General features: G+C 41.1%; 1 protein-coding gene across 1 annotated transcript; it reads right to left on the bottom strand.

Moving 5' to 3' along the window:
- Nucleotides 1–2,954: 2,954 nt before the first annotated feature.
- On the bottom strand, nt 2,955–26,602 carry vstm2a (V-set and transmembrane domain containing 2A; the record flags this gene model as incomplete). Its single annotated transcript, XM_083668648.1, has 5 exons — nt 2,955–3,031; nt 8,256–8,583; nt 8,792–8,842; nt 25,141–25,310; nt 26,524–26,602. The coding sequence occupies 5 exons, from the start codon at nt 26,600–26,602 to the stop codon at nt 2,955–2,957; spliced, it is 705 nt and encodes a 234-aa protein (XP_083524774.1).
- Nucleotides 26,603–26,821: the final 219 nt, after the last annotated feature.

Genomic DNA, 26,821 nt, shown 5'->3' on the forward strand with positions numbered 1-26,821 from the left:
CTTGTTGTTAAAATCCAGTGACTTGAGATGCCTTTAAGCACGGTCTGCATCAGGTGCAGCCATTAGAAGAGGTCCTTCCGTAAAATGATGTGTGGATCCAACTGTCAATAAAGTTTGTTTTGAAGATTAAATCCCAGTTCGAGTTGTTAGCACTTGAAAATGAATACATGACAACATTGTTACAAATACAGAACATCACTGGTCTCTGCCTTAAACATTTTAATTAAAAAAGGTTACATGCTGATTATTTTCTTTACAAGTTTTACAGATCTTTCCTTTTTTACAGGGATTGGACAAACTGAAAGCATTCATTTTACTATTCACATGAAACATAATGGGCTGGTTTCCCAGACATAGATTAAGCGTAATTCTTGTCAAAATCAATGGCCTTCAATGGAAATTTTCTATTGAAAGTGTGATTTAGTCCTGGACTTTGCTTAATCTTTGTCCAGGAAACCGGCCCTATATCCATTTGAAAGTGCCTCACCAGGGAACTTTTTATTTAAAAAATGTCACCTGTCAAGCTCTCGAAATCAACATTTTTTTTCCCCTCACAACTAAACATTCAGGATTTGTGTCATCATACAAATGTTTTTCGCTCCCAATGCACTGTAATTGATTTGAATCTTAGCAGCAAATGACTGTGTCCATATTAACTACATACTGTACCTTATCCTGGTACCACTTGAAAAGCAAAGATCTTTCCACACATCTCTCACCCTAACAAGACTTGCTGATCAGGACACATCTCTAGGTAGATCCATTAGCGTTATATGCTCTGTCGCCTTTCAATCCAAATGCTTAATCAACAGGTTTCAATCTCACCACTGGTCATAGTAGCACAGTACACCACACAGAGGACTATATGTTTGCTTTCTCTGCAAAGCCGATCGCTACCTTGAATAAAACTGTGATTCTTTGCTGACCCTGGAATTAATGTCTATCGTGTGTGACTAGATTAGCTGTAGCTTCCAGTGTGTCCATAGTTCCATTATGATGAGTATGATTTGAGCACATGGACACTGCAGATGGTGCTTTGTGAATCTGGGCAGATTTGCATCCTTGTTTGACCTTGTAAAGATTGGGCATATATTGGTTCAATAGGTGACATCATTAAAAGCAATGTGCAAATGTCAATGTCAATGTCTGAACTTCAACAATACAGTATACTGTCTTTGGTAGCATGGAACATTTTACAATGGAGTCATAGAATGTGGGTATGTCTTTAGACTCAAACTTGAAGCCTGGCTGCTGCATCTATAAACACCTCCAACATCTCATACAGAAGCTACAGTATGATTATATGTTCTGTGATCACTCCACTTAAAAGCACATTACATAAAAGGAGTGCATCCATTTTGAAAGTTAATTCATGTAAATGACTCCAAGTGGAGAATGTCCATGGAAGAATGCAGAGGAAGATGCAGAAAGCTTGTATTCTATCAACAGTTTTGTGACGGTAGGAACGATATGACTTGGCCAGTGTGTGTTGAGTCAAGAGGTCAGATTGTCAAAGCGTTGAGTAAATTAACGTTCTTCATTGATAAGAACAGAAGCGAGGACCTATTTTTTAATAGACTTTGAGACTATTCCCTAATCCTTATCTAGTTAGTTACCGATAAGGAAATCAAACTCTAAGTATTATTGGGCATTATTTGTGCCATTTAGTGCTAATGCTTTCTAAGTTGCCAATGTGAGACAATTACTTGATGTAATGCCCTGGAGCATTACATCGAGTACCTAAATGCTCAGGCATCATTTTTATATAATGGAACAAACACACTTACACATGAGAGCAGCAAATGAAGCATACCATTTCTAAATGTCTGTGTACAATATTAGTGCGGCCCAGTTTAAACTAATGGTCTGCTGGCATGGTCACATATCAACATTTATATTTGTATGAGTCATAACATGAAACTATTTGATTCCCCTTGAGCACATGAGGTAATTGTAATGGATGACATTTTCATAGCAATGAAAACACTTTAAAGGGGCAATCTGGGATTGTTACATGACTTTTGAATTAATTATAAATAACTATTGATTCTTGAAGAATTCCTCATGAGCTTAGTTCAACTGTCTTAACAAAATATAATCTTGTTTTACTCCAATGTTTGTAAACAATGTAATTATAAAAAAATCAAAACACTGTATAGCTTAAAAACATGGTTAATTTGTATCTGAGTCCTTGCCATCCATAGCTCCGTCTATGAATTTGAGAGTGGTTACATTTCTCCAGCCCCATCCCTGATTATAAAGAAAAGTGGCAGGGTGAACGCTTTGTTGTTTTTTGAACCCCAGATTGCCCCTTTAAAGAGTAAAGTGTGTGAAGAATAACAATTAAACTGAAACTCAATACAAGAACTAATGTAATTGCAGGTGACACACTTGGGGTTGGTGAAATCATACTTTGAAATCATACATTGTCGCAACCAATCAACCATACATACCATACTTTTCTTTTCTTTTCTGCAGCTATTATGTTTTAAGAGAAGCAGAATATCTTAGCACAATGCAGTTTCAGGGTCATCATGGTGAATGTAAGCTATACACAGTTCTAGGTGTTTCAAATAAAACAATTATATATACTGTACTCATATATTACACAAATATAGTTTTTTTTTCTTTTCATACTTTGAGCAAAGACACATTAGATGAACTGCAGGAAACCGAAAAACAAGTCTTTGTGAAAGATATCCAAGGAGACACAGTCAGTTTCCTGTGTGACTGGATAGTTGGGGCCGTTGAATCGGCACAACAGTTAATACTCGCCATCGCTCCTCTGTAAATGTGGATCTTGTGTACAGTAGATAATAAGAATGCGTTGGGTGCAGAGAAGTGGTTGAAAATGAGGGCCAACTGTGCAGTCCGCTTCATGGAAATAACAGGCAATTTTCTCTTTGTTTTGAGAAGAGAGGGTGCTATTGTGGGAATCAAGTCAGTTGTTGAAACTATAGCAACGCATCCCTCACGAAGCCACAAGCCAGAAGAAGGGCAGCAAGTCCATAGCTTGTCGCTATTCTTGTACCTGTGAAAAAAGGTATACAGTAAGACATACTGTACAATCTTGTCTTTCTTTCCAGCACTGGTGAAAACAAACAGTTCCTCCTAAAGAGGTAGAATTTATTTTTCTTACTCACATACTGTATAGTTGTACATTTTGAGTATTCATAGTGAATGTAGAAGAACAAATCATTCTTCTAGGCAATGCTGAGGAAACATATAGGATGATGCTACTCTAATCTTATTATTAAGATTTGTGTACATTGTGCACAGAGTTCACAATGATCTGATTTTAACATTAAAAAAATGCACACAGCCTGCATTGAATATGTCTGCTAGGCTAGATTGAGGCCACAGGTTCCAAGTGTCAGTAAATCAATTTAAATGTTTTTAAAATAAACACCCTCTTCTTCAAACACCCACAACAAATTACGATAGAATCTTAGCCTAAAGTAGGAAGTAGAAACTGTCTTTGAACTGCCATGAAAAGGATTTACATGGACAGCTACCATTGCCTTAACTTATCAAGCTGCTGTCTATACTGCAGGCAGTTTTCACTCCATTTTGAGCAACCCACACTGTCTGACAAATGTGATACTGAATTGCATGGCAATAATGTAAGTTTGTTTGGTTCATTTGTGTCTCCAGGATATTGTCCTTGAAATGATAAGAACAAGATGAAGAGAAATGTATCGAGTCACTTCTTTCTGATGCAGAACATACTGTACAGTACGGAGGGAAAGGGGGATCAGTCGCGAAACCGAGTGGCCACTTGTGGTACCGTTGTAATTTTCACTTGAAGTTCTGCCCAAAAAGACAATTCCCAATGCAATTCCGATAGTGGAGTCGGTATTGTTCCTGGCCAAATTAGGTCGATTCCAGGGTGACTTTGATTCTTTTTTTTTTATTTCTTTTTTTATACAATTACTTAAAATATATAAATTCATGTCTTGGCCGCCGTAATGTTTTTATAGCCCAGATCAGACGACAGAAGCATTTCTCTTACCTCTATAAAGCGCTGATGTCATATATAAGAGTCTGCCAAGGGGCAGGAACGAGCAGGGATTCTATCAGCATGAGCGAGGCACTGAGAACGCGCATGGAAACCTTATGAACCATGCTACACTTTGGCGTGTTGCATCCAGAAGTGCCGCAACAATTGAACACTAAAGTACATAAAATCACATTCTGTGTGCGGTATAGGCCAGTACATGCATTATTATTTTGTATATTCTCAATAATAGTTGATCACAATATTGGGGCCCAATAAAAATGTAATAATGAATCATTTATTTTAATGATGACTGTGATGCATCGTCAATAGTTCATTATGACAATAAAGAACACTAATGTTGAAAATTATGAGACTTAAGAGACTATGAGAGATATAAATTCAGATTTTGCAAAGGGAATCATTTGATGGCAATTCATTTCAAGTTAATAAATGATGACAGCGATGATTAGGCTGCACAAAATTGTAACGATTAACCGTGTCACACTAATATAATTGTGCCAAAATATAACTACATATTATTTGGATCATTATTATTCATTTACTTTAAATTGTGACATAATTTGCGATTGGTCTACCACATGGATTCGTCCCCCCAAAAAATGTCTGTATAAAGCATTGAGAATTTGTGCATCAATTTCTTTCACTATTTTGAACTGACCAGTTGTCTGTTGTCTGTCTTGTGTTTATAATTGTACTAATCGTACTGTTGTGGGAGGCCCAACGTTTTTGTTCATGAAAGATGGGACAAACTAAGCTACATAGCCTATTTATCTTAGCCTAATTAGCCTATAGCCTATTTATCCATGGCCTGGCTACTTATAATACCCATGCAATTCAGCGTGTCATTTTCATGTTGATGAGCTGTGGTAACGTGAGTATTTGTCTTCTCAAATTGTAGGCATAGGGGTATTTACTGTACATTAGCCTACACATTGTTGAGTACACCGAAGTTGGCAGCACCATTTCTCTCTAATGACTCCTGAGTTTGCCGGTCTCCAGGTTTGTGTTAGTCTATATTGTACATCCATTTGGTGGAAATAGGCTTTTAGTTCTGCAGCACGTCATGTCTTCAAAATCCAAACCTATTTACATACCTGTTGACACAATTACAGTGAAATGCTAATCAAGGTTTGACAGAACTGAGGGATTCTGCCATGAGCAAACATCATGAGATGATATCAAGAACTTTTCAATTGTGGCTAATGATGGAGGATATTATGAAGGCTTATTTGGCTATTTAAAATGTGGTTATATTTGGACCATGTTTTCTGTGGGACGGTAATTTACTTCAGATGATGATATCAAGTGGATAATCATTCTACACTTCGTAAGGCTTTCTATAAGTATACTTTACCATCACCTCACAATTGATATGCTTTGGATCAAACAGTTAATACATTTTTCAAATCATTACCATCTGAGTCAACTTCGAATGCAGTACTCATGTTTCTCACATTACATAACTCCTATACTTTTCTGGTTAGGCTACATCGAGAATAAATGAGATTTAGTAGGCTAGACGGGATTGATAATAAATTGGTTCATGATGAAATAACATGAAATATTGTGGTCATATTGAAATCGTCTGGTATATTTTGAACACCTAGACAGATTAGGAGCTTCTCATAAATAATACAAAAAAGGATTTTCATAGAATCAGAATAAATTACACTACGGCTATACTTATTTTACAGCCATTGATCTTAATAGGGCATAAATGATTAAACGTCAGAACAAAATAAATACACATTTAATAATTACGATGTAGGCTACCCATTAAGGTTACTGCAGTTTACCTATATGTGCTTTGGTAGCCTTGGATGAAGAGAAGTGACTTCTATAGCGGGTATTGTTTTTTCAGCTGAATGATGTGCTGTATCTGTATTGCCCTGTTGCTGGCTGGCTGAGGGGTGAGGCGCGTTCCCGTGTGCTTCGGTTGGCAGAGCCTACGCGTTGCCGTGTGATTCTCGTTTTGGTAACCCAGTGCGCATGCTCGATCGGCAGAGGCCTACATGTGGCTGCCCAGGGGTCGCTTTTGCTCACGCGCTCTTCTCGTGTTGTCCTAGACGAGAGCGAATACTGAGCACGTTCAGTGGGTGGACAGAACAAAATGGCGGCAAGAAAGTACGGATTTCGTTGGCGGAATAGCGACACGACCTACGATTGTTGAAATGAATCGGGTGATGTCAGACTTCAATGTGTCCATTCATTTAAATGTGTCCATTTCATTTGGTGGGAAGGGGGAAAGGTATTCTGACTGGCATTGTTCGACTGTATCAACACACAAGCGTCTCCATCAAATTCTCCTTGAACACACACACTAAAAAGGAATACTAGGTTCAAAAACATCAAAAGAAATCTGATTCTCTAATCAACTTGTTCCGTACCTGCGGAGATTGCAAAAGACAGAGAAGAAAAAAAGAGCACAAGAATGTAATCCTGTGAAACAAGGCAGCACTGAGGAAATAGAAAATGAAATATTCGCTAAATCATGTTGACATTTACTGGATTTCTCCGTCAGACCAAGCACAGCAATGTTCTAAGAGGAGAATTGTCTGGGGACACTTTCTTTCGGCCAAGCTCAATATCGGGAGGGGGAAAAAGACTGAGGCCTGTGACCCTCCGTTCCTCCCTGCCAGATCTCATTTGGCCCTGGGTGATCTAGCGAACAGGAGCACCACAGAGGAGCAGCAATCACGCTGGGCCAAAACATCCTCCGTATAAGGAATAATTAATCAGTCCCCATCCTCCCAGGGAGGGCTGTGGGTTGCACTACCAATAGAGAATGCTCTGCTCTGCTCTACTCTCAAAGCTTGCTGTGAATCCCTCAATCAATGCATGTAATCCCCATTCAAAAATATATTCACCCTCCCTTTTTCCAAGTGGTGATATGGATTACTTAATAGATTCTGTATATGAATGAGGAAATGACCAGCGGCTTGAAATAACATAAGTTGCCAGTCTTAATTGATGACATGCCCCCCAGTACTATAGTTATCAACAATGATAGGTCTTAAAGCACTTAACATTATAAAGTGGAAATCGTTACCTGTCTGATAGTCTACTGTTCGATTAAATATGTTCCAGTTTGGAATGCAGAATTTAAATGTGGGGCAGTGTAGACTCCCTGCCACCACCATACAGTTGGGACTAGTCCTGGACTCGTGCCATATACTGTATCTCCCTCCATGATGGTACTAGCTGTGGGCCACTGATGTATGCCATAACACAGTTTGATATGTCTAGCAAATCCCCAGTGGTAGAGTAGGGATATCAGATGGCAGTGTAGCAAGGTGTCGTTCACCTGTGATTCACAGCTCTCTGTCTAGTTCGCCAGTCAGCTTTGCCAGGCATGACACAGGGGTGTTTGAAAGTTTAAAAAATGTATGGAAACATCTCGCTCCAGGGACACTTTGTACATTCCAATGCAGTCACATCTGAGATTTGAGAAAACAACAATGTCAAAACCGGTGTATGCAAGCTGTGATGTAACTACAGCTGACACATGGATCTAGTCTGCTCTGCCATTCCCGTAATACAGACAAACCACCGTGCGCATCACTATAGGGCAATGCAGAAAAAGTCATATCTGTACCCGCAGAGGTCTAATTTCATCCACACATTTTACTATTGGTGTTCATCAGCTTCAAACCTGCATTTTCAGTGATATAATCCTGTCCTGCAGCCATGATATTGCTGGAGCTGTTCAGTGGAGGTAAGACCACAGGAGAAGCCATGGAGGAGCATTTATCAGTGTCAAACACTATACAGAGACTTCAGCACAACACAGTTGTCAGCATAATTTGAGCGCCTTGTAATCTCTCTCTCTCTCTCTCTCTCTCTCTCTCTCTCTCTCTCTCTCTCTCTCTCTTGCAGTTTGGGGGGATTATTTTGCTGTATTTAGTATCTCTCTGTGTACATACAGAACGTATTTGACTGGTTAGCTCCATGGGTGAATGACTTTACATTTGAAGTAAGTGACCAGCAGACACATCATTGAACAGAAACACAGACAAACAGATGGTTGGACAGAGCAAAGACAGACTTCAAAGTAAATACACCGATAGATGTAGACATACATACACTGACTGAAAGACGTATAGATCGGATGATCAATGCTATTCTAGTCATTAAAAACAACAAACAGATAAACGTTTTGATCTCCGTCATTAACCCCATGCTTGCCATTGAAACACCAAACAACGACAGTCCCATCTCAGCAGACGTATCTTACCTGTGTTGTGTTTGACTGTCTTGGATGATGACGTGTGGGAGGTGGATGTAGATCCCACCCTTTGGTCGGAGCTCAGGCTGTCCTGCGCTGCAGATGAGCTGGTCTTGCGGGGCTTCTTGTCCGTCAGGTGCAGTGGGGAGGTCTTTTTGGGGGGCCTGACACGGGGCCGGACTGTGGCGTTCACCTTCAGGTAGGCCTGGACCTTGTACTCCAGCAGCTCCCCGTAGTTGGCGTTGGTGACTCTGCACTCGTACAAGCCCTCGTCACTCTTCCCCACCCGGGAGATCTGCAGCTTGTGGGAGATGTCGTTTCCTTGTACCTTCACCGTCTGTAACATCAAACGAAGCTTGTGTGTAAAGGGTGGTGGCCATGACATGTTGTTAATACCAGCACATGTTAATAGTCAACCTGTCATTCTTACTACCACATGCAAGTCAACTTACTGTACCAAAGGTTGTGGATATGACTAGTTTATTAGCACACATGAGTCAACACACTTTAGAAATAGTGATAGTTATGACATGCAGTAAACTTACACTTATTTTAGTCCCATCATCATATGGATCTGGCTCTGGTATCATTTCCATCTAGGAATAAGGAGAAAAAAAGAAAATTATAATATGAAAAAAGGGACAGCAGTCCATTATAGCTCTCCAAGAGAGTGCCAGTTTGGGGGAAATGTTTGCAAGGAGCAGATATATGTTTATGGAAGTCTAGCATGTGCAGTCACTGATACAGAAATAGTCCAAAAACCTCTGGCATTCCTAAAGTACAGGGCACTCCAAAGCTGATTTGGGTGTAAACGCAGCATCAACCATCGGTGGCTATAAATGTTTGATAGCTACATCAATACACAGTTTATCATAGAAATGGAGAAAAATACTACATACCACTATCCAACCACTGAAAACCGATAAAACGGATCCTCTTTTGTGAGATCCATGCTCCCTCCTATTGCTTTCTATGGGACTGCTACTAATGTTACAAAACGATAAATATACATTGTATATATCGATATACATTGTCAGTTGCTGTTGTTTGAAGTCACTTTTAGAATAATTTATATGCACTGTTAAGTTTGCACAGCTAAAGCACCTGTTTCATTTCATGCGAAATGTGAGTCGCTCAGCTGGCTGGCTCACTGAACTATGCTAGTTTTCATGTACATTTCCAAACTAAATAACGACTGCATCTTCACCCGAACTCCTTTGCTAGTTTCAAGGTCATGTAATTAAGTAATTCGCTGAAGAAAAACATGAAAATAATTGATAGATTTATTGTTGCAGTTACGAGTAGTACTACACATTGTAACCGAGGCAACGATATTAAAGCACATTTTAGCCGGGCTACTTTTGACATGATACAGATCAGTGCAGACAGAGTCACGCTATCTGACTTAAGACAATGCACTAAACTGGCACTGATTATTTAAATTCGCACCCCAAAAACAATGTTCACTCTGGGGGCTTTACTTAAAACAGCTTTTCAAATGAGAGACTCAAAAATGTGAAAAAGCAGAGCCATCAAAAACACCACAGTTCTACGGTAGGTTCAAGCATGCCCCTATTCTTGCACTGGTGGCAGTATTCTGGCACGATGGCAAACACTCAGCCCAAAGCCTACATCATGGACTGGGCATTGATTTTAGAGGGTATAATTTATTTATCCTACACTGAATGCCAAATGGACTTCTGCCCAGAAAAAGTCTGCTGACTACAGAACAGAGCGGAGTAGAACCACGGAGCCTCTTTCAAACCAGCCTGTGAGAGAAACACCTACAGTGAAGATAAAAGCTGTTAGCGCCACAGGAGACCTGCAATAAGGGCAGAGAGATACAGAAGCTACTTAAGAAAATCTCAACCAGCGAGTTTTCTGTCAAATAGATTATTACCTTCGAGAGGCCAATGCGTGCAATGGAAAACCATGTCAAATGTGATTAATAGACAGAATTAGAAGCAATCTCTCTCTATCACCGTCAATGCAAGAGTCTTGCATGTTATCCTTTTCACAAAGGGACCTTTCTCTTTTGTATCACCAAGGCAACGTTTTGAATGGTCAGGTGGAATTAAATGGTGTAGATGTGGCATGGGTTTGTCTGTAGTCTATCTATCTCAATCAATTCCCTTACAAATGTCATTGTGATTGTATGGACTTCCTAGACAGTCCACACAGTATATAAGTCAGCTAATTGTATTGTAGTGGAGGTAGTTTGGTGAGCTATGGTGGCAGGTTACCCAAGGTCATATCTAGGCTTTAGCTAAACTGCCTAACACAGTCTTGTAGCCTGTAGATGGCCATGGTTCAAAGCTAGTCACATAAAATAGGGATTCTCCTTTAAAGGGGCAATCGGGGATTCAAACACCAACAAAGTGGCCCACAACTTATTTTGGTAAACACCTGAGATGCATCTATGGATGCAAGGACTGACCATCCATGAGATCCAAAGCTATACAAAACATATAGTATACATTGTTTATGAAGTAAAACAAGCATATGTTTTGGGTTTTGATGGGGTAAGACAGTTGAACTAAGCTGATTACCTTCAGAGTCATGAAACGTTTATAAGTTATATTCATCAAGAATCAATGGCCATACTGTATATCATTAATTTAATAGTCCAAATATGGATATACCAATATATATATATATATATATATATATATATATATATATGTATGTATATATGTATATATGTATATATGTATTGAATAATCTGACAGAATATCAACCCATCAGTGACCAGAAAGAGACTTTCATCTGTATTCCCTGTTCACTCCTACATTTCAGTTTTATGGGGTACTTTTCCCAATTGGGGCTGGTGAATTTACAGTCACTTTGCAAACTATAAAAAACGTTGGGCATTTTAACAGTAGAACCCCCATTAGTCATCCAGCCTGTACAAATGCAATTAACTTAATTGTGACATAATGAATTTCCAATAATACTTCAGAATCCAGGCATTCATCATTGGTTGTAATAGACATTTATAGGCCACTTGAAGGCAGACATTGTGTGTGTCATTCGAGATTTAACTGTCAAAGAAATGTGTTGCTTTCATGATAAGAGAAATCTATTCAAATGTACATGACAGTTAGTTTATAGTCTAGCAATAGGAAATACAGGCTGAGGGTATTTCACAGTCTCACAATGCCATTTTCATCAATAATTATCCTCTTCTTGTCCAGATGTGTTTTGTTTAATTTACAAGTGTTCTTCAGAATGATTAAAAGTATTTGACAGTGATGCAAAAGTTTTTGGTGACAGTAAGAAACAGAGCCCCCATTATTTTCCCATTTATAATTCATTTCTAACGCATGGCTGCCTTCTGAGCCAAAAACTCTCAGCAGTTTTCAGTATCTCAATTTCAATCTCTTGTCTCTTTATTACAAAACCCTCCACCATGACACACTGCCATTCCTCATGCAAACCCAAATTGACGTCTTGTAAAATGTGTCCTACAATTACTGTGAATAATGCAAAAGGGCTGCCTGGGTCCCTTCAACTAAATTAATCCCAGGAGAGAAGAATGGTACAATTTACGTTGAAATATAGACATGCCTCCCCCGCATTGTTATGATTGTCTCTCACATATTTCATTCTGATAGGCCACAACTTGTTATGAAAGACCTGATCCTTGTCGTTGTTGTCACCATATGAATCTTTGTCTCGTCCAACTCAATGAGCACCTTTAAAAAGGTTATCAGGTGATATGATCAGTCAACAATAAACACTGTAATCCTTCAATAGGAGGCTTGGTACATTCTTGGTACATTTAATTCTATGTAGTTGTGACCAACTGAGTTGTGACCAACTGAGTTTGAACCCTACATTTCTCTCCACAAAACGGTGTGCCCACTGAGCTTAAAGGTCCAGTATGTAACATTCAAGCTTTCTAAAAGCTTCCTAATGGTAGTAATGACTGCATTTAATTGTTAGCGATCAGGGAATGGATATACTATCATTAGGGAAGATGTTTGGATATTTTAACTGAATTTCGCCGTGGTGGCAGAATTCCAACACATTTACGCCCTGCTCCTTTTAGCCTGGATTAGGGAGTTAAAACAAGATTTTAAGTCTCAGGCAAGTGACTCACCAACCTATCATTGATCTGACTTTTTTTATAAGTACCATCAAGCTCCTAATGATTAAGTAAGAGTGTGTGTAAATGTAGAGTACATAAAACAGCATGCAGGTTCTTAAGTGCTCCCTAATTACAAACCTCACTGCCTCCTGAGTGTGGGCTCGAGACGCAATGGCCTAACCTGTTGTTAATGCTGACAATAGCCACTGCAACAAACAACAGCCATTGGACAATCTCAGATGCTGCAATGTGAATTACAGTACACATACAATAGGTGCGCAGCAGTATCTCCCACTAGGATGAATGGTTGTGTGGACATTCAGAGGAAAGGGGAATACTGCTGCTCGGCATTTGAGACATTTGTACGTCAGACTGAGCAAGTAGCGTTCAACAGTATATTTCAGGAACCGGCCTAAAAATGGCATGAGAAACCACATGTGCCAACCACCCTAGCCTCAGTTCCGACACCCACACCTTGGTAACCACTAGCCATGTATGTAAGTGTCACAATTAGAGAATGACAAGCGAAAAGCCAGGGTCCGGGCTCACATGCATAGTGAAAGACTTCAGTTCGCTTCAGTGTGTGACGCCTTCATCCGTTTTAACACAAATAGACTTGGAAGCCTTCGAATCTCACGTAGTTATTTTCAGAATCTCACAAAGCTACAGTGCCTACTTTTTGCATTTTTTACACATGCTATATTAATTTCATTTGTACTCTCAAAAGTTGGTACACAAAATGTAAAACATAGCATATGAGCACAGAAATGGAAACAAAAAGGGGAAAAGAGAGACCTATTGCTTGACTTAAATAAAGGTTTGCTTGGCGAATATGTGAAGTCATAATTGATTGGGTAGTTTTTTTCTCTTTTTTTGCTGGCAGTATAATCCATCTCTGTGAGAGAAAAAAGGGAGAGCAGGAATGTTATAAATGAGGAGACAGAGGCAGGCTATCGAAGCTGGAGGCAAATGTCAATTCAAGTTGACTTGGAGAATGGGGAATTACAGATGACACTTTGAAGCATGGTCAATACAAAATAAACATCATGAGACTTAATGTCAGCTCGACATTCAATGAAGATTTTAGAAGAATTTCCTAAGCCAAGTTTGACGAATTTCACCTCATTAGGGTTAGGGTAGTAAGCGCCTGTAAACTCCCGGAGCTAGCAGGACAACTCTCGAATGTCTATATTTAGCATGTGAGCTTGCAATTCTTTGGAATTGTTTAACCCTTGCTAGCTGGACGATAATTCTTCAGGTGATTATAATTTGCTGTGAGGCTACGGCTAGCACTTGGTTGGTCAGCTAACTAAGTAACTTGTTGTGCCTGCGTTTCATCCAGGCACGGACCGCCGTACTTACACCTCATTCTGCGCTCTGCTGGATACTGAGGTACTCTGATGGAGGCTCAGGTACGATGAGGGCGTTGTTGCTGTGGAGTACCTTGACGAGGGCAAAGCCCTCATGGCCCCCATGGAGACAGCCCCCCGACTCATCCTCCATCACCGGACCCGCCTTGAGCTCCAGTTCGGCGATGAGCGTATGGAGTTGAATGAGGAGGACAACAGAAGCGAGGTTTGGGTTTGCAAGCTATCTGGCTGCGCCTCCAACACAGAGTTCTCCAACGGGGATGGACATGGTGCTGAACTGGATTTCCTCCCTTCTGCCCAACCTGCCAAGGCGGTGTAGGAGGCCGAAGGATGAGGGCTCCTCCAAAACGGACTCGGGGAATTGGGCTCCCCAAGGCCTTGCCACCGCCAAAGAGGACAAGGCTTGATGGGATAACCCCAAAGGGCGACCTCCCATCCTTCGGCTCCATCATGTCACTCTATTCCCCCTGGGTCTACCACACCGGACTAACTGTTGCAGGGAGGACCCCTTCCAGGGGAATGGCGACTACACCTGCAGATCATCCAAGAGGTTTGGAGACACTACAGCATGACAAATGTAGATCTGTTTGCATCATGAAAAAACTTGCAATGTCCGTTATTCTTTGCGATCCCAGATCACCAAGCTTTGCTTGGCACAGACGTTCTTGCCCACCAGTGGCCACGTGCGTTCCTACATGCCTTCCCTCCAATGAGCCTAATCCCTCCCACACTCGACAGAGTGAGAGTGAATGGTTCGTCCTTCCCGAATTGGCCTGGAAAACCTTGGAAGTCGCAGATAGCTCAGCTAATCTACGCACCCCCTTGGCAACTCCTGTTGTGCAGGGATCCTCGTCCTGAGCTGATCTCTGGGTTTGGCCTGTGACAGGTCCAACCAAGCCTCGGAAGGCCTACCACTGATCATGGTTGCCACAATTCAGAGGGCTAGGGAGTCTTATGACCTAAAATCGAGGCTGTTTGAGGTGTGGTGGGAAAGCCGTGAGATTGTGCCATTCTTCCAAGGCCCTATCTCTGCGATCGTCTCTTTTTTACAGGACCTGCCCGACAAGGGCAAAGCCTTCTCTACGTGAAGATCTATCTGGCTGCCATCTCAGCGTGCTATGTAGGCTTCGGTAGGACGACCACAGGGGTGCATCCTCTTGTACGTCGTTTATTGAAGGGAATGCAACGTCGCCCGGTCGTAAGAACCAAGTCGACTGAAAGAGAACTAAACGTTACAAGTGTAACCCAGGTTCTCTGAAGGAGATGAGGGAAACCCCCTCACCTCGTTGCCCCTCTCATGCTGAGCTCGTGAAGAGTGGTTCGCTGGATGAACTGACGCGCTTGCCGCATCCCATTATTGGGACGGATGATAGACGGGGCTATCACTTGCAAGCATCACCGGCATGTACCAGGCGTGATTGAATAGGGGTCTTCAGCAAAAGGCTCACGTACACAAGAGTGCGTGTCCCAGAGTGAGGGCGCTCCCTCGTGTCCTTCAGAGAACCTGGGTTACATTTGTAACCTCTCTCTCGATGACTCTGCTAGTTTTAACATGGTTCCTCATACTAGGTGATAAGCTACTCTATTTTGGGGGGAAAAATTGTTTTGAGAGACATTCTTCAGATCCAAGTTGAATAATCACTGTAATTATGCAGCCCTCACTTAAATATGCACCGTCTAATAACATTTTAAGATATTATCCAATTTGATGGAGACTAATTGGTGTATCAATCAACCTTTAAATAATATTCCATGACTTTTAAGTCAAAAGCATAGATTAATGACAGATTTGGGGATATGTTATTCCTTAACTTTCTGTATACATTATGGGCCAAATCCTAACTCGGCGAGAACTTTTACGTTAATCATGTATTCATTTCTACAGTAGATTTGCATAACGTGTTTTAACATGTCAGGATTCTGCCCCTAGGCCTTGTATCTGTTTGCATTTTCTCTATGAATGCTTACTGTGTCATTTCCTCTTGGATCCATTTTGGAAGAGTATGATTGAATAACTGAATGTACTGTAGATTAGGGTTGGGCCGGTGGAAGGTATTACCGGTAGCATATGGTGTACATGCATACACTGGGATAATTCCTGCCACACCGTCCATACCATTATTTTGCCATTACACCTGCCAGATGTAGGAGCCGACGTGCATGCAATGAATACAATGGCATATCCAGTGCGTGAGGTGTGATCAGTGACACTGTGGGAGATTTTGAGCCTGCTATGGTAGCCAGAGAGACAGAGAGAAAGAAAGGTTCTGAAACTAAGTAAACAAACTCATGCACTGATGCATGCCTCGGGCTAGCATGCACTGATGCATGCCTCGGGCTAGCATGGTGGGATGAATACACTCACGTGGGGGGAGGGGAAGAGTTGTTTCGGTGTAAAAGAAAAAAAATGAAAAAAATGATACTGCCCCAGTATGACAACATGTTGGATTCATAGCAGACGACAAAGGAAGGGACCTGGACAGCTGGCGTCATGTGTGTAGCCAGTCAGCGAACATTAGGAATGTAGAGGCTAGACCTTTGTAGGTAAAAACAGCTTTTCAAAATATAATTCAACATTAACTGCAAAGCGCATGAGAGAATACTAGCTTGATTACTTTTGTTAATTGAATAGGTGGTGGGTTGGCGACGTCACGTCAGAAATGTACATGCATACCTGTGTCAAAAGGCAGCTGTATTATGTCATTTGCATTTGGTCATGTCACCCATTATTGGTAAAGGATTTACAGGATCTGGCAAATGGGCACCGTTGATGATTTCATGAAGTCAGTTCAAGCCGCTGCCATCCTCAAGGTGGTCGCAAAATGTTTGTTCTCATAAGTTGCAAAATGTTTGTTCTCATAAAATTGGGTGTAGAAGATATTTTAGATGGGAACGTTTTGAGAATTCTGGTACCAGCCCAACTCTACTGTAGGTTAGAAGCTCACTTTCAAGGGACAATCGTGGATTGAGTTGTCAATACAGTATTCAACCACTGGCTTTCAGAAATGTATTGACCTTCAAAGGTGATTAAATGAGAAGAAGAATGTGGTACTTTCACAAATCAAACACAATAATACCCGAAGCTCTTCAAAGCAATGCTATTTAGTACTTGATTTAGGGTTTGAAAGTGAAGCAATGTGTTCCTCTCATTTGGCACACCAGGGGAAGGTATGTGCTGCATTATTGAAAGACTGTGCCTCACTGGGTGCTTTGATTCTAAATGCAATAGACCTCTTTTAGGCAATGGAGAGTTAAGAGAAAAAGGGAGAGTCGAAAAAGAGTTACTGTCCCCCTGTAATCTATCCCTCTCTACTTTTACTGGAAATCCATACAATACTTGCTTTGAAGCTCATGTGCCTCATTCAAGACACATAGCAGCAAAAGAAAATTGCAAGTCGAGTGAGTTCTGCACTGCAGATGCTATATACCTGAGAACAATGCCATTTACCTAAGAAGGGGGTTTGGAATGTGATCTCTGAAAAAGTAATAATCATAAATAGCTTTAATAACTGTACGGCGAATTTCACACCACACACCTAATGTCAGGGCCCTAACTGCTATAACACAACAACCAAGCTTTTGAAGAAGAATGCCCTTACTGACAAAGTATAGTCATCTGAAAAGTATTGTCTGAAGCATATTTAGGTTCATTGAATTTAATAGTTTAATTGACTTCAGCCAGACACATTAACATCCATTAAGGCATCAAATACTGTATGTCAATTGGGAATAAACTCTAACTCGTGTTGTCGTTATTTTCCATGAAGCCAACTATGCTAGCTACATACATACTTTGTTTACATTTATTACACAACTGCATGACATATCCTGCCACAGTAGCGCAACATGAAAGTGTGGGGGGTGTGTGTGTGTGTGTGTGTGTGTGTGTGTGTGTGTTGATGCTCCATGGAGTCTGTATGAGCAGCAGCCAAGCTCAACACTGCTCTGCCCGGCAGGGCCAGTCGGGTGATTGATACCTCCGGCCTCAAACAGATATCAGCTCTGCTCTATGATTGACAGCTTGAAATGACTCATTTCACTCACTGAAAGTGGTTTCTATCTGCTTCCACCTGAGAGCTGAGAATCAGAAGACATTTTTTTTCTTCCAAAGTGTATGTTTCTTCCTCAGACTGTCATTGACCCTGGGTTACAGACAACGTGAGAATACTGCCTCCTGTATACAGGATAGTATTGATTTCCAGGAACCTGTATAACCAAAAATGCCTTTTAAAACCTTCTAAAGAGATTCAAGTCCAGCTTGAATTTGTACTTTTTTTTAAATATGTCCTTCGCCTTGTCTCTATCTGAATTTAAAATGCATGTAAGGAGGCCCCACCACCGTATTCTTTTTCTAGTTGGTTGTATATATTAAGTGGAAGTGTAGATAATCCTTTACGAAATAAACCTACACTGGATGTCTAATTAGATAATTAAATCCAAACTCTTGTTGCTTGGCCATCTCAAAGGCATCATGGAAAATTGCCTCAATGTGAGTCCAACCATCACACAATCTTGTAACTGCTGTCTTGTCCTGTCTTGTGTTATTGCCTACTGTGTTTACCATGGTAACCTGGTAGCTTGGTTACCAGTGTGTAGAGAACACAGCACATGTCAAGGTTGAGGGAACGTCAGAGCGTCAAAGTGAATCTGATTTGAGGAATGACCTGTAACCCTCCAAGCTCAGCGTAGTGTCCATTCTGTTTGACGTCTGTGGCTCATGTTCTTCACCAAGGGCACACAGATCTAGTCGACAATGGATGTTCTCTCAGGAAATGTTCAAATCTAATTTGAAAAAAAAAACCATAGATAATAAGGAGGTTGAATTGGCTATACTTGCGATATGATCACAAGTTAGCGAGGGAACAATTGATAGTGCAAGGGTAAGTATTATTGACAGTGACAACAGAGAACATATCACTCTGTGATCAGTGTCATAAGTGCTCGACTGTACAATGCATTACTTGTAATGTCCTCAGACCACTAGCCAGTAGAGGCACAAAGCAATTAAAAACTGAATCAATGCCCTGAATCAAAATAGTGTGACAGCTCTATTATCGTGGCATAGAGGACTCCTCTCTCTCTCTCTCTCTCTCTCTCTCTCTCTCTCTCTCTCTCTCTCTCTCTCTCTCTCTCTCTCTCTCTCTCTTTCTCCCTCCTTCTCTCTCCCCCTCTCTCTCTCTCTCAGACTTATCTCATATTTTAAGCTGGTGGGGGGAGGGTATACAGAAGTGACAGTGCAGCAGTGACGTGGTCAGTATCATCATGTTTAATCCAATCAGCCTCGTTTATGTGCGGACACTCGCCTACTTCACGCTCGCGCCAGACATCCACGAGAACCGTCTTAAAAGCTGAAAAATTGGCTCTTAATTCATCCTATTACAGTACGAGACTCGCAGGACAGATACAGCGGGCTGACAGAGCGTGTCACACCCTGGAATGGAGAAGGGTCTACAGCAGGGGTGCCCACACTTTTTCGGCTTGCGAGCTACTTTCAAAATGACCAGGTCAAAATGATCTACCTACATTAAAAAATACTATATATATATATATATATATATATATATATATATATATATATAGCGATCTCAGACTGGCCGCATTGTACGTCAATCAAGTGGCGCACTCACACTGGCTCAATTGCCTTGTACCGTGCTGAAGCACAAATGTCCGTCGTAAAAATAAAATGACGCGTGATTGTTTTACTGTCACGCGATCGACCCGCACTACTCTCCTGATCGACCGGTCGATCGTAATCGACGTATTGGGCACCCCTGGTCTACAGTCTCTGTGTGGGGGCCCCTGACCCTGCAGTCTCTCTGTGTGGGGGCCCCTGACCCTGCAGTCTGTCTGTGTGGGGGCCCCTGACCCTGCAGTCTCTCTGTGTGGGGGCCCCTGACCCTGCAGTCTCTCTGTGTGGGGGCCCCTGACCCTGCAGTCTGTCCGTGTGGGGGCCCCTGACCCTGCAGTCTCTCTGTGTGGGGGCCCCTGACCCTGCAGTCTGTCTGTTTGGGACTCTGACCCTGGCCTAACTCTTCACTTTAGTCTCAGACCTTATATGCCTATGGCCTTAAAGCACCTAAAGGAACCATGACAAATACCTTCCCCCATTGTCAGCATAATACACTTTAGGAAATTGGCCTAATCCATTACCCTACATTAGGTAACAAATACATTTGAGTCATGTGCTTACTACACTTTCCTCAAGTGGATATGAGGCAAATTATTGTAATATAAGGCACAGCATGTTATCTGAATAATTGAATTCAATGGAATTCTTAGAAGTGCTCCATGAGACCTTAAATTCATTAGACCGTGGCATACAGTGTATTCATGTCCTAACGTAGTTATGTGTGTTTAATGCATAATTCATGACATAATGTTTGATAATGTTAAGGGTTATTTGTGTATAATTCCATCAGTACAATAAGAAGATGAAAGGAAGAATTTCAAAAAGTTATTTAAAAAGACCAGTTTTTGAAAGTGAAACTATTTTGTCAAACATGTTGTCCTTGTGGAGAATAGATACTTCAACCAGTATGCTGTGGTCGCATTTCCCATGGCTGTGTATTGTCAGTGAACTGACTGGAAAGTTCAACCCCATATATGTTTGTAATGTATTATATAACAGACCTCTGCCTTTTGAAAACAGTATCAGGGTCATCATACTGGTAACTTTAACACTTGCTGTATAATTTGTCTTTACAGTGGAAAACACTTGTTCTCGCGTTCCAATAATTAAAAAAAAAAACATGTCGCAGTGCAGTCCTGTAGCCTATATAATTTTCACACCTCCAAAGCGGCAGTCCCTCTGTAATCCGTCCGTGAAATCGAACATCCTGGGCCTCTAATCATCTAAATCAATGTTTAATTTCCTGTCCCACTGTGATACTGTATATATATATATATATATATATATATATATATATATATATATATATATATATATATATATATATATATATATATATTAACCCTTTCCTCTCATATCACTGGTGACAATCTGGAGATAGGTGAAAGCTACAGTACAGAAGGTTAATCTTGGTTCATATGACCATATGGGGCACAAGAGAACACCGGACCCTGCCCCCTCTCAATGGCAACATTGGCAACTCTCTCTCTCTCTCTCTCTGTATCTCTCGCACGTGCGCAGGAATGCATCATGCCTTTTCCTCTATTATCCTCTTGAGTTGCTGAAGTAGATCAAATGGTAGTCATTCTATAAATGTCAGTCCAGCCCCTATGCCCAGTGCCTTCAAAGAGCACCGATTCTGGTTTGATCCACTAAATTGAATTGGAGGATGCTGCTGGCACGGCCACACCTATTCTCAAGCTCATATTTAGTTGAAAGTGATTTATTCTTGTCAAATCCTGTCATATTCCCTCACCAAATATGGTCTGACTGCCGGCAGTATTTCCATTCTGCAAGCCTGCATTAGTCATGTTCCTTTATAAGAGTTGCCTTTGTGTGGTGGCCTTCAACAGCACGCCTTTGGACACTGGTAGGAGTTACGTAACCAGAGTGTTGCTCTGCATATCACACGACCTTCTGACATTACTATTGTCTCTGAAAGTCGTAGAAAATACAAATGATCTGATTGTTAATTTAAGAACGATCTTATTCTCTGACTGGTATATGCTATATACTATACCCCATTGTGGTACTGATCAATCCCTTGCGTGACTTTCCCTCCAGGTGGTCTATGCCTCCTATCCTCTAACACATTGCAGGTTTAAGACTGCTGACTACCTCACTCTCTGTGACTGTCCAGAATAGATCACACTCCATACCATTGCCACTAGTGGTCTCAAGGCCTCCCAAAGGCCCCAAGAGTAGGACAGTACCAATCTGTCATGCTGACAAGAGCCACTGAGGAACCATTATTATCCAAACGTTTCTATCAAAATGTAGAAAATGGATGCCCCTTCATAACTGCTCGGATGTACCGAAGAAATCTGAGTCAAATAATTTTTTTGGAAGATACTTTACTTCGGAAAGTAGATTCATTAATTTGGTTACAACGGGGAGTGAACCTCACTTTTGCTCCAGGCAATAACATCCAATGATTTAAGTGAAGAGCAAAATACTCAAACAATGAAACATATGTGAAGCGAAAAGAATAATTATCTAGAAATCTATTATTATTATTCGTTCCGAATATAAAATAACTGCCACAGAATGTCTTGCTGGTACAGTACAGCTGCTGTCACCAACTATGGGCAAAATACCACCCAACAGACGCATACAGATAACTCTGATACAGATAATGTTTAAATTACTGCACACAACTGCAGACTTCAAATTCTACCAACAGCCATTTCCACAGTCTCTGACATCTATTAGCTTTTCAAAGCCCACTGGAACCAAAGCATCTAGTAAGGATGTGTTTCTAATGGAAATCTGTGGTTGAGGCCACTTGCTACTATGCCTATGTTTTTGTGCATCTTCTGGAGGCCTTTTTGCCATGATTACTGGTGATGGCCTCCATCATTGACTGATTGGTCCAATAATGATAACACTCAGCCCCTCAGACCACTCTGATCTGTGAGACGTCTTTTGTTATTTCCCAGAGGGCCTTGCATCCTTATCATCTCATATCTTCTACATGTTTTCCTTCACCCATCTCTTAGTTATCGCCATCCTCTATCAAATGAATTGACTCCAACTGAAGTCACTTTGGCTCCAATAACGTAACATAATTCCAAATGAGAAATCAGTATTGTTCTTTGCATCCTGTAATGAGGGCTCCATTAACTGTGCAAGAAGAGAAGTTGCAAGAAAGAGACAAATGAAAGGAGAGCAAAACCCACTGATAGGTAGGGATGGGTCTTTCCACCCACATCTTGATTGTGTGATCTGCAAACCATTACATCCGTTACAGCTGTGTCTCTCTGTAATGAGAGTGAGGTCGATGGGAAGCAGTTATCAGGGCTGTGCATTGTATTGACTCTGAATGTTATTATCTTGGCCAGACAAGGTACGAGGCTCAAGGGGCAAGTAAGAGTAAGGGGAGGGGGAAGTGGATATTAAGGTCAAGAGAGAGGGCTGTAGCTATGGATTTTATGTTTCCTGTTGAAACACCCACAATAGGAAATAAGCGTTCTCATTAAAAAGGTACAGCTTGGCCAGAGTGAATTACGACCCCCCCCCCCCCCCCCAACAAAAAAATAGATTGCTTAACAATGATTTGCATTCAAAGACCTTCTCCAGCTTGACCCTGGTAGTCTGACGGGTGTCAATGAGGCCAGGGTGTGTCCTGTCCTCTCACACTTCATCTGTTTTTGAACACAGATACTGCTTATCTCTGACAGAGAGCCATGGCACACAATTGTTGGCTTTCCACAGCGGGGCTTACGCCATACATGCGTGCCAGTGCGTGCCAAGGCCAATTGCTTTTCCACATTCACTCCCGGGCTTCAACGGTGTTTACTCCGGGCCTGTTCGGTGGTTAAATCTCAGGCTTTTAGCCTCCTCTGCCCTCCTGGTCCTTATAAGGCCAAACGGGGCTAGGGGCGCGGATCAGAACAAGGGCGGGATATTCTTATTATCCTAGTGCTTTAGTTGCCCAGCGAACTTGGTGGGTGGCAGGCATGGTCTAAGAAAGGTTGCTGTAACTACACAATCAAATTGATTTGAATTGTGATTTTTACAACTACAATTCTACACTAAGTGCTTAAGTTACCAGATCATGTTGGGAAACTGGAGGACATGTTGTCTCCATATAAATCGTCACCTTACGAATTGCAAAATGCAAATGGAGACAAACTGGATATCATACTAGGGGGCGGGACTAGAAAGCCCAGCCGTGGAAATTCAAACGTCCTTGTTCACTAGGTTTGACGCACTGGGCTTTGAGCACTAGCTGGCCACTAGTAACCCTTGTCAAAAATCGGCTATTGGGAGTTGATGGTTCAGGCTTTTTCAAAGAGCCAAGGAACCACAACTGTTACCTTACTACTTTTGCTTATACTTACCCCATAATCTCACACCAAACGGAATTACCTGTGAACATGACTGTCAAGATTTACTCCATAAATTGATTTGATGGAAAAACAGCGGTAGTCTGGATTAAAGGGATAGCGATAGATCCAACCCTGAGTAGGAGTGAATCCCCTCGCCATCCTACCCCAGAGCACAGCGCTCAGACAACAACCAACCTCTGCATGTTATAACATCAATATCTCACACACTAAATTATGATTTTCACTGATCTGGTGGTACCCCTAAATGGCTATTCAACAGAAGGATATGTACAACAACCTGGACACTGAAAAATAGTATGTCTGTTTCTGTTGAAATACTGTTTCACATTCACTCCTTCTCAGTTTGACTGTCTTATGCAGCGTCTATTTATAGCTCCGAAATCTGTTCTCAACCAATCCATGATCTCACAGGACAAAACCGCTTGTCATTTCAAACAGATGCCATGAAAAGAATGAGATCCTATGAGCAACAGTGCCACGGGTGCGTCAACAGCTCCTTCAGCCCAAATCTAAGAGTGATGGATCAAAATGGATCAAAGACTTGGCAGTGAAAGCACGATAGGTGACAACAATGGAATAGTAATAACTGTTTTGAAGTCGTGTGTGCATCCAAGAACAGGCCTATGTTTCTGCATTGTGTTGTCACTGCGAGAGAGGGCAAATTTATCAAAGGAAACATTCCTCTGTTTGATGTCAGTGATGACACACTGCCAAACTCCTGTAAAATGTACCAGCTATATGAATGCAGCAAACAAATCAGACACGCATAAAGTAACTGATCACCATTTGGTGCGAGAAACTGTCATAAGTACCAATAATACTGAAGCAATGCATAACAAATGCCAGCAGAGTTGGGTTTCAGTACACTGTACAGGCTTCTATAATGAGGCAATTTACAAGAATATGTCACTGAAGCTTTCCACTGCATGGAGTCAGAGGGCTCTCCAATCATACACAACCATATCTGTTCACATATTTCTGGCATCAGGGCCCTTTGCAAACTCATGCCAACATTTCTAAGTAGCTCTTAATCAGAAGTAATGGGCACCTTAAACATTTTCACTTCAATTAGCCCTGGTTTTGTTTGCATTATATAACCACTGTATGACAATGCTGTCATAGGTCAGCACCGTGATATTATATGGAAGGATAAAGCTGATAGAGATGTTGTGAGGTGTTACTGAGGTGTTACCAGTCAAGTCCAGCATTACACTGGTCATATAGCTATTTGAGCTATATGCAGATAAAGTAATTCCAGTATTCGTCATAACAAGGTTTTTGTGCATAATGGTGGACGGCTTGTTATGCCACAAAGTGTAGGGGCAATATGTCAAACTGCACTTACTATATAAAAACCTTTTATTTTGTTCGATATCACTATAGAAGCAGTGCTTAAAATCGCATTTCCTGGGATTTTTTAATACATTTTATTTGATGCAACTGAAGTCCGTACCTCCTCGTCAGCCTCCTCCTCCTCGCTATAGCTGGGTTCCTCTGGCGCCTTGATGAACCACCACTGAATCTCCAAATAAACTGACGAGGTTCCACTCTGGAAGGCGCACGCCATTTCAATGTTCTGACCCTCCTTTACCGTTAAATTGGAAGGGATATCAGTAAACTTCCCTGGAAGAGAAAGCAGTCAATGAGCGCTTGGACGCAATCAATTCGAGGTCTTTGTCTTTCCAACTTTGTATACTCTATTATAATGTAAAAAAAAAAATAAAAAAAAATAAAAAACTTATGACATGAGATTTCTAACTTGCATTCGTGTTTACGGCATAGCATATTACTAAAACTGATATTTGATTGAGGTTTAAATCTAGTAGTGAATTCTGACATGACGGGGCTCCCCCTGCGTCTAGAACTGTCAGAGCTGGCATCACATCTTGATCATAAAGTGGCAAAAATTTGGTGACCGACTACTGCTTTCTGATGCAGTATGACACAAAAATACATAAGTGTATGAGAAAAACGTGATAAAATGTCTCAAGGCATTTGAAGAACATTATTTAGTCTTCGGATGTTGCTGAAAACATCTGATGCGTAATGCGTGGGGATGCGTAACGAAAATGAAATAGGAATAGGCTAAAGTAGACTGTGTTTAATGTTGTAAAATGTTGTGTTGGTTTAATCAATGAAAATGTCATACTTAATTAATTTATAGCCTGTTATATGTTACATTTTCCCCGGAACACTGAACTGCGCAACAAACAAAAAAGAGTCAAGTCTTTGCATGAGGCAGTGTTTTATCGTTATGGAGACAGTGGCAACGCTGAATACAAATGTGTACAATTCGTAGGAAGAATTTCAAATGGGACATTATAAAGCCAACATAGCACCAAGCTACACGTGAGCTCCCACTGGTTTGTCAACAGGGTAGCTGTCCATGGTGCTGAAAAATATCTCCGTCTAACATTTTACCACCCTATTCCTGCGTATCAGCCACTTTAAATGCATGTCGCGCTCACTGTCTCTTCAAAGTTATTCTTACATTGATATATAAACTTGTGTAAGATAGTCAAGCATGTACGTTCTATTCATGCAAAAAAAACATTATAAACCACAACATTATTATCCAGACAAAATGTTAAGCAACCAACAGTTGCGTTTTGCTCGTTTAGGCTGTTGATAATATTCAGATGTTCATTTTACAGCTCAACTGAAATTATGTCGCATTTCACAGTTGTTTTTTAAACCATCGGGTTAAGTTAAAGGCACTTTTGACAGAAACAAAATGGGTTAGATTTCTATTTGGTCTTCTGACCCATTGTTTTTCCTAAAGAGGATCTCAGAGGTTATAAACGGACCACATTTTTGAAGGACGATCTCTGCTTACCTTCAAAGGAGAATCCACATTGAATACATAAACTGGATAAGAAAACAAATCCAATAGAGTCATGAGAGGTCCACATCATTCCAAAGGGAAATAATGTCACATCAGCCGAGGGAAAAACGATCTTCCAAAACTGCTCAGCAAATTAAACTGTTGCCAGGCGGATATGCTTGGACACAGAATACCGAGTATGTAACATGCTGCAACTATAGCTTGGATCCTGAAGTTCTTTCTGTGCAGTGCCACAGGCTTTGCGAGAGACACTGGCGACTGCGCTGTCTGCACAAGGTGTTGTGAAGTA

The sequence above is a fragment of the Argentina silus genome (assembly GCF_951799395.1).
Source record: "Argentina silus genome assembly, chromosome: 1".
Lineage (NCBI taxonomy): Eukaryota > Metazoa > Chordata > Actinopteri > Argentiniformes > Argentinidae > Argentina > Argentina silus.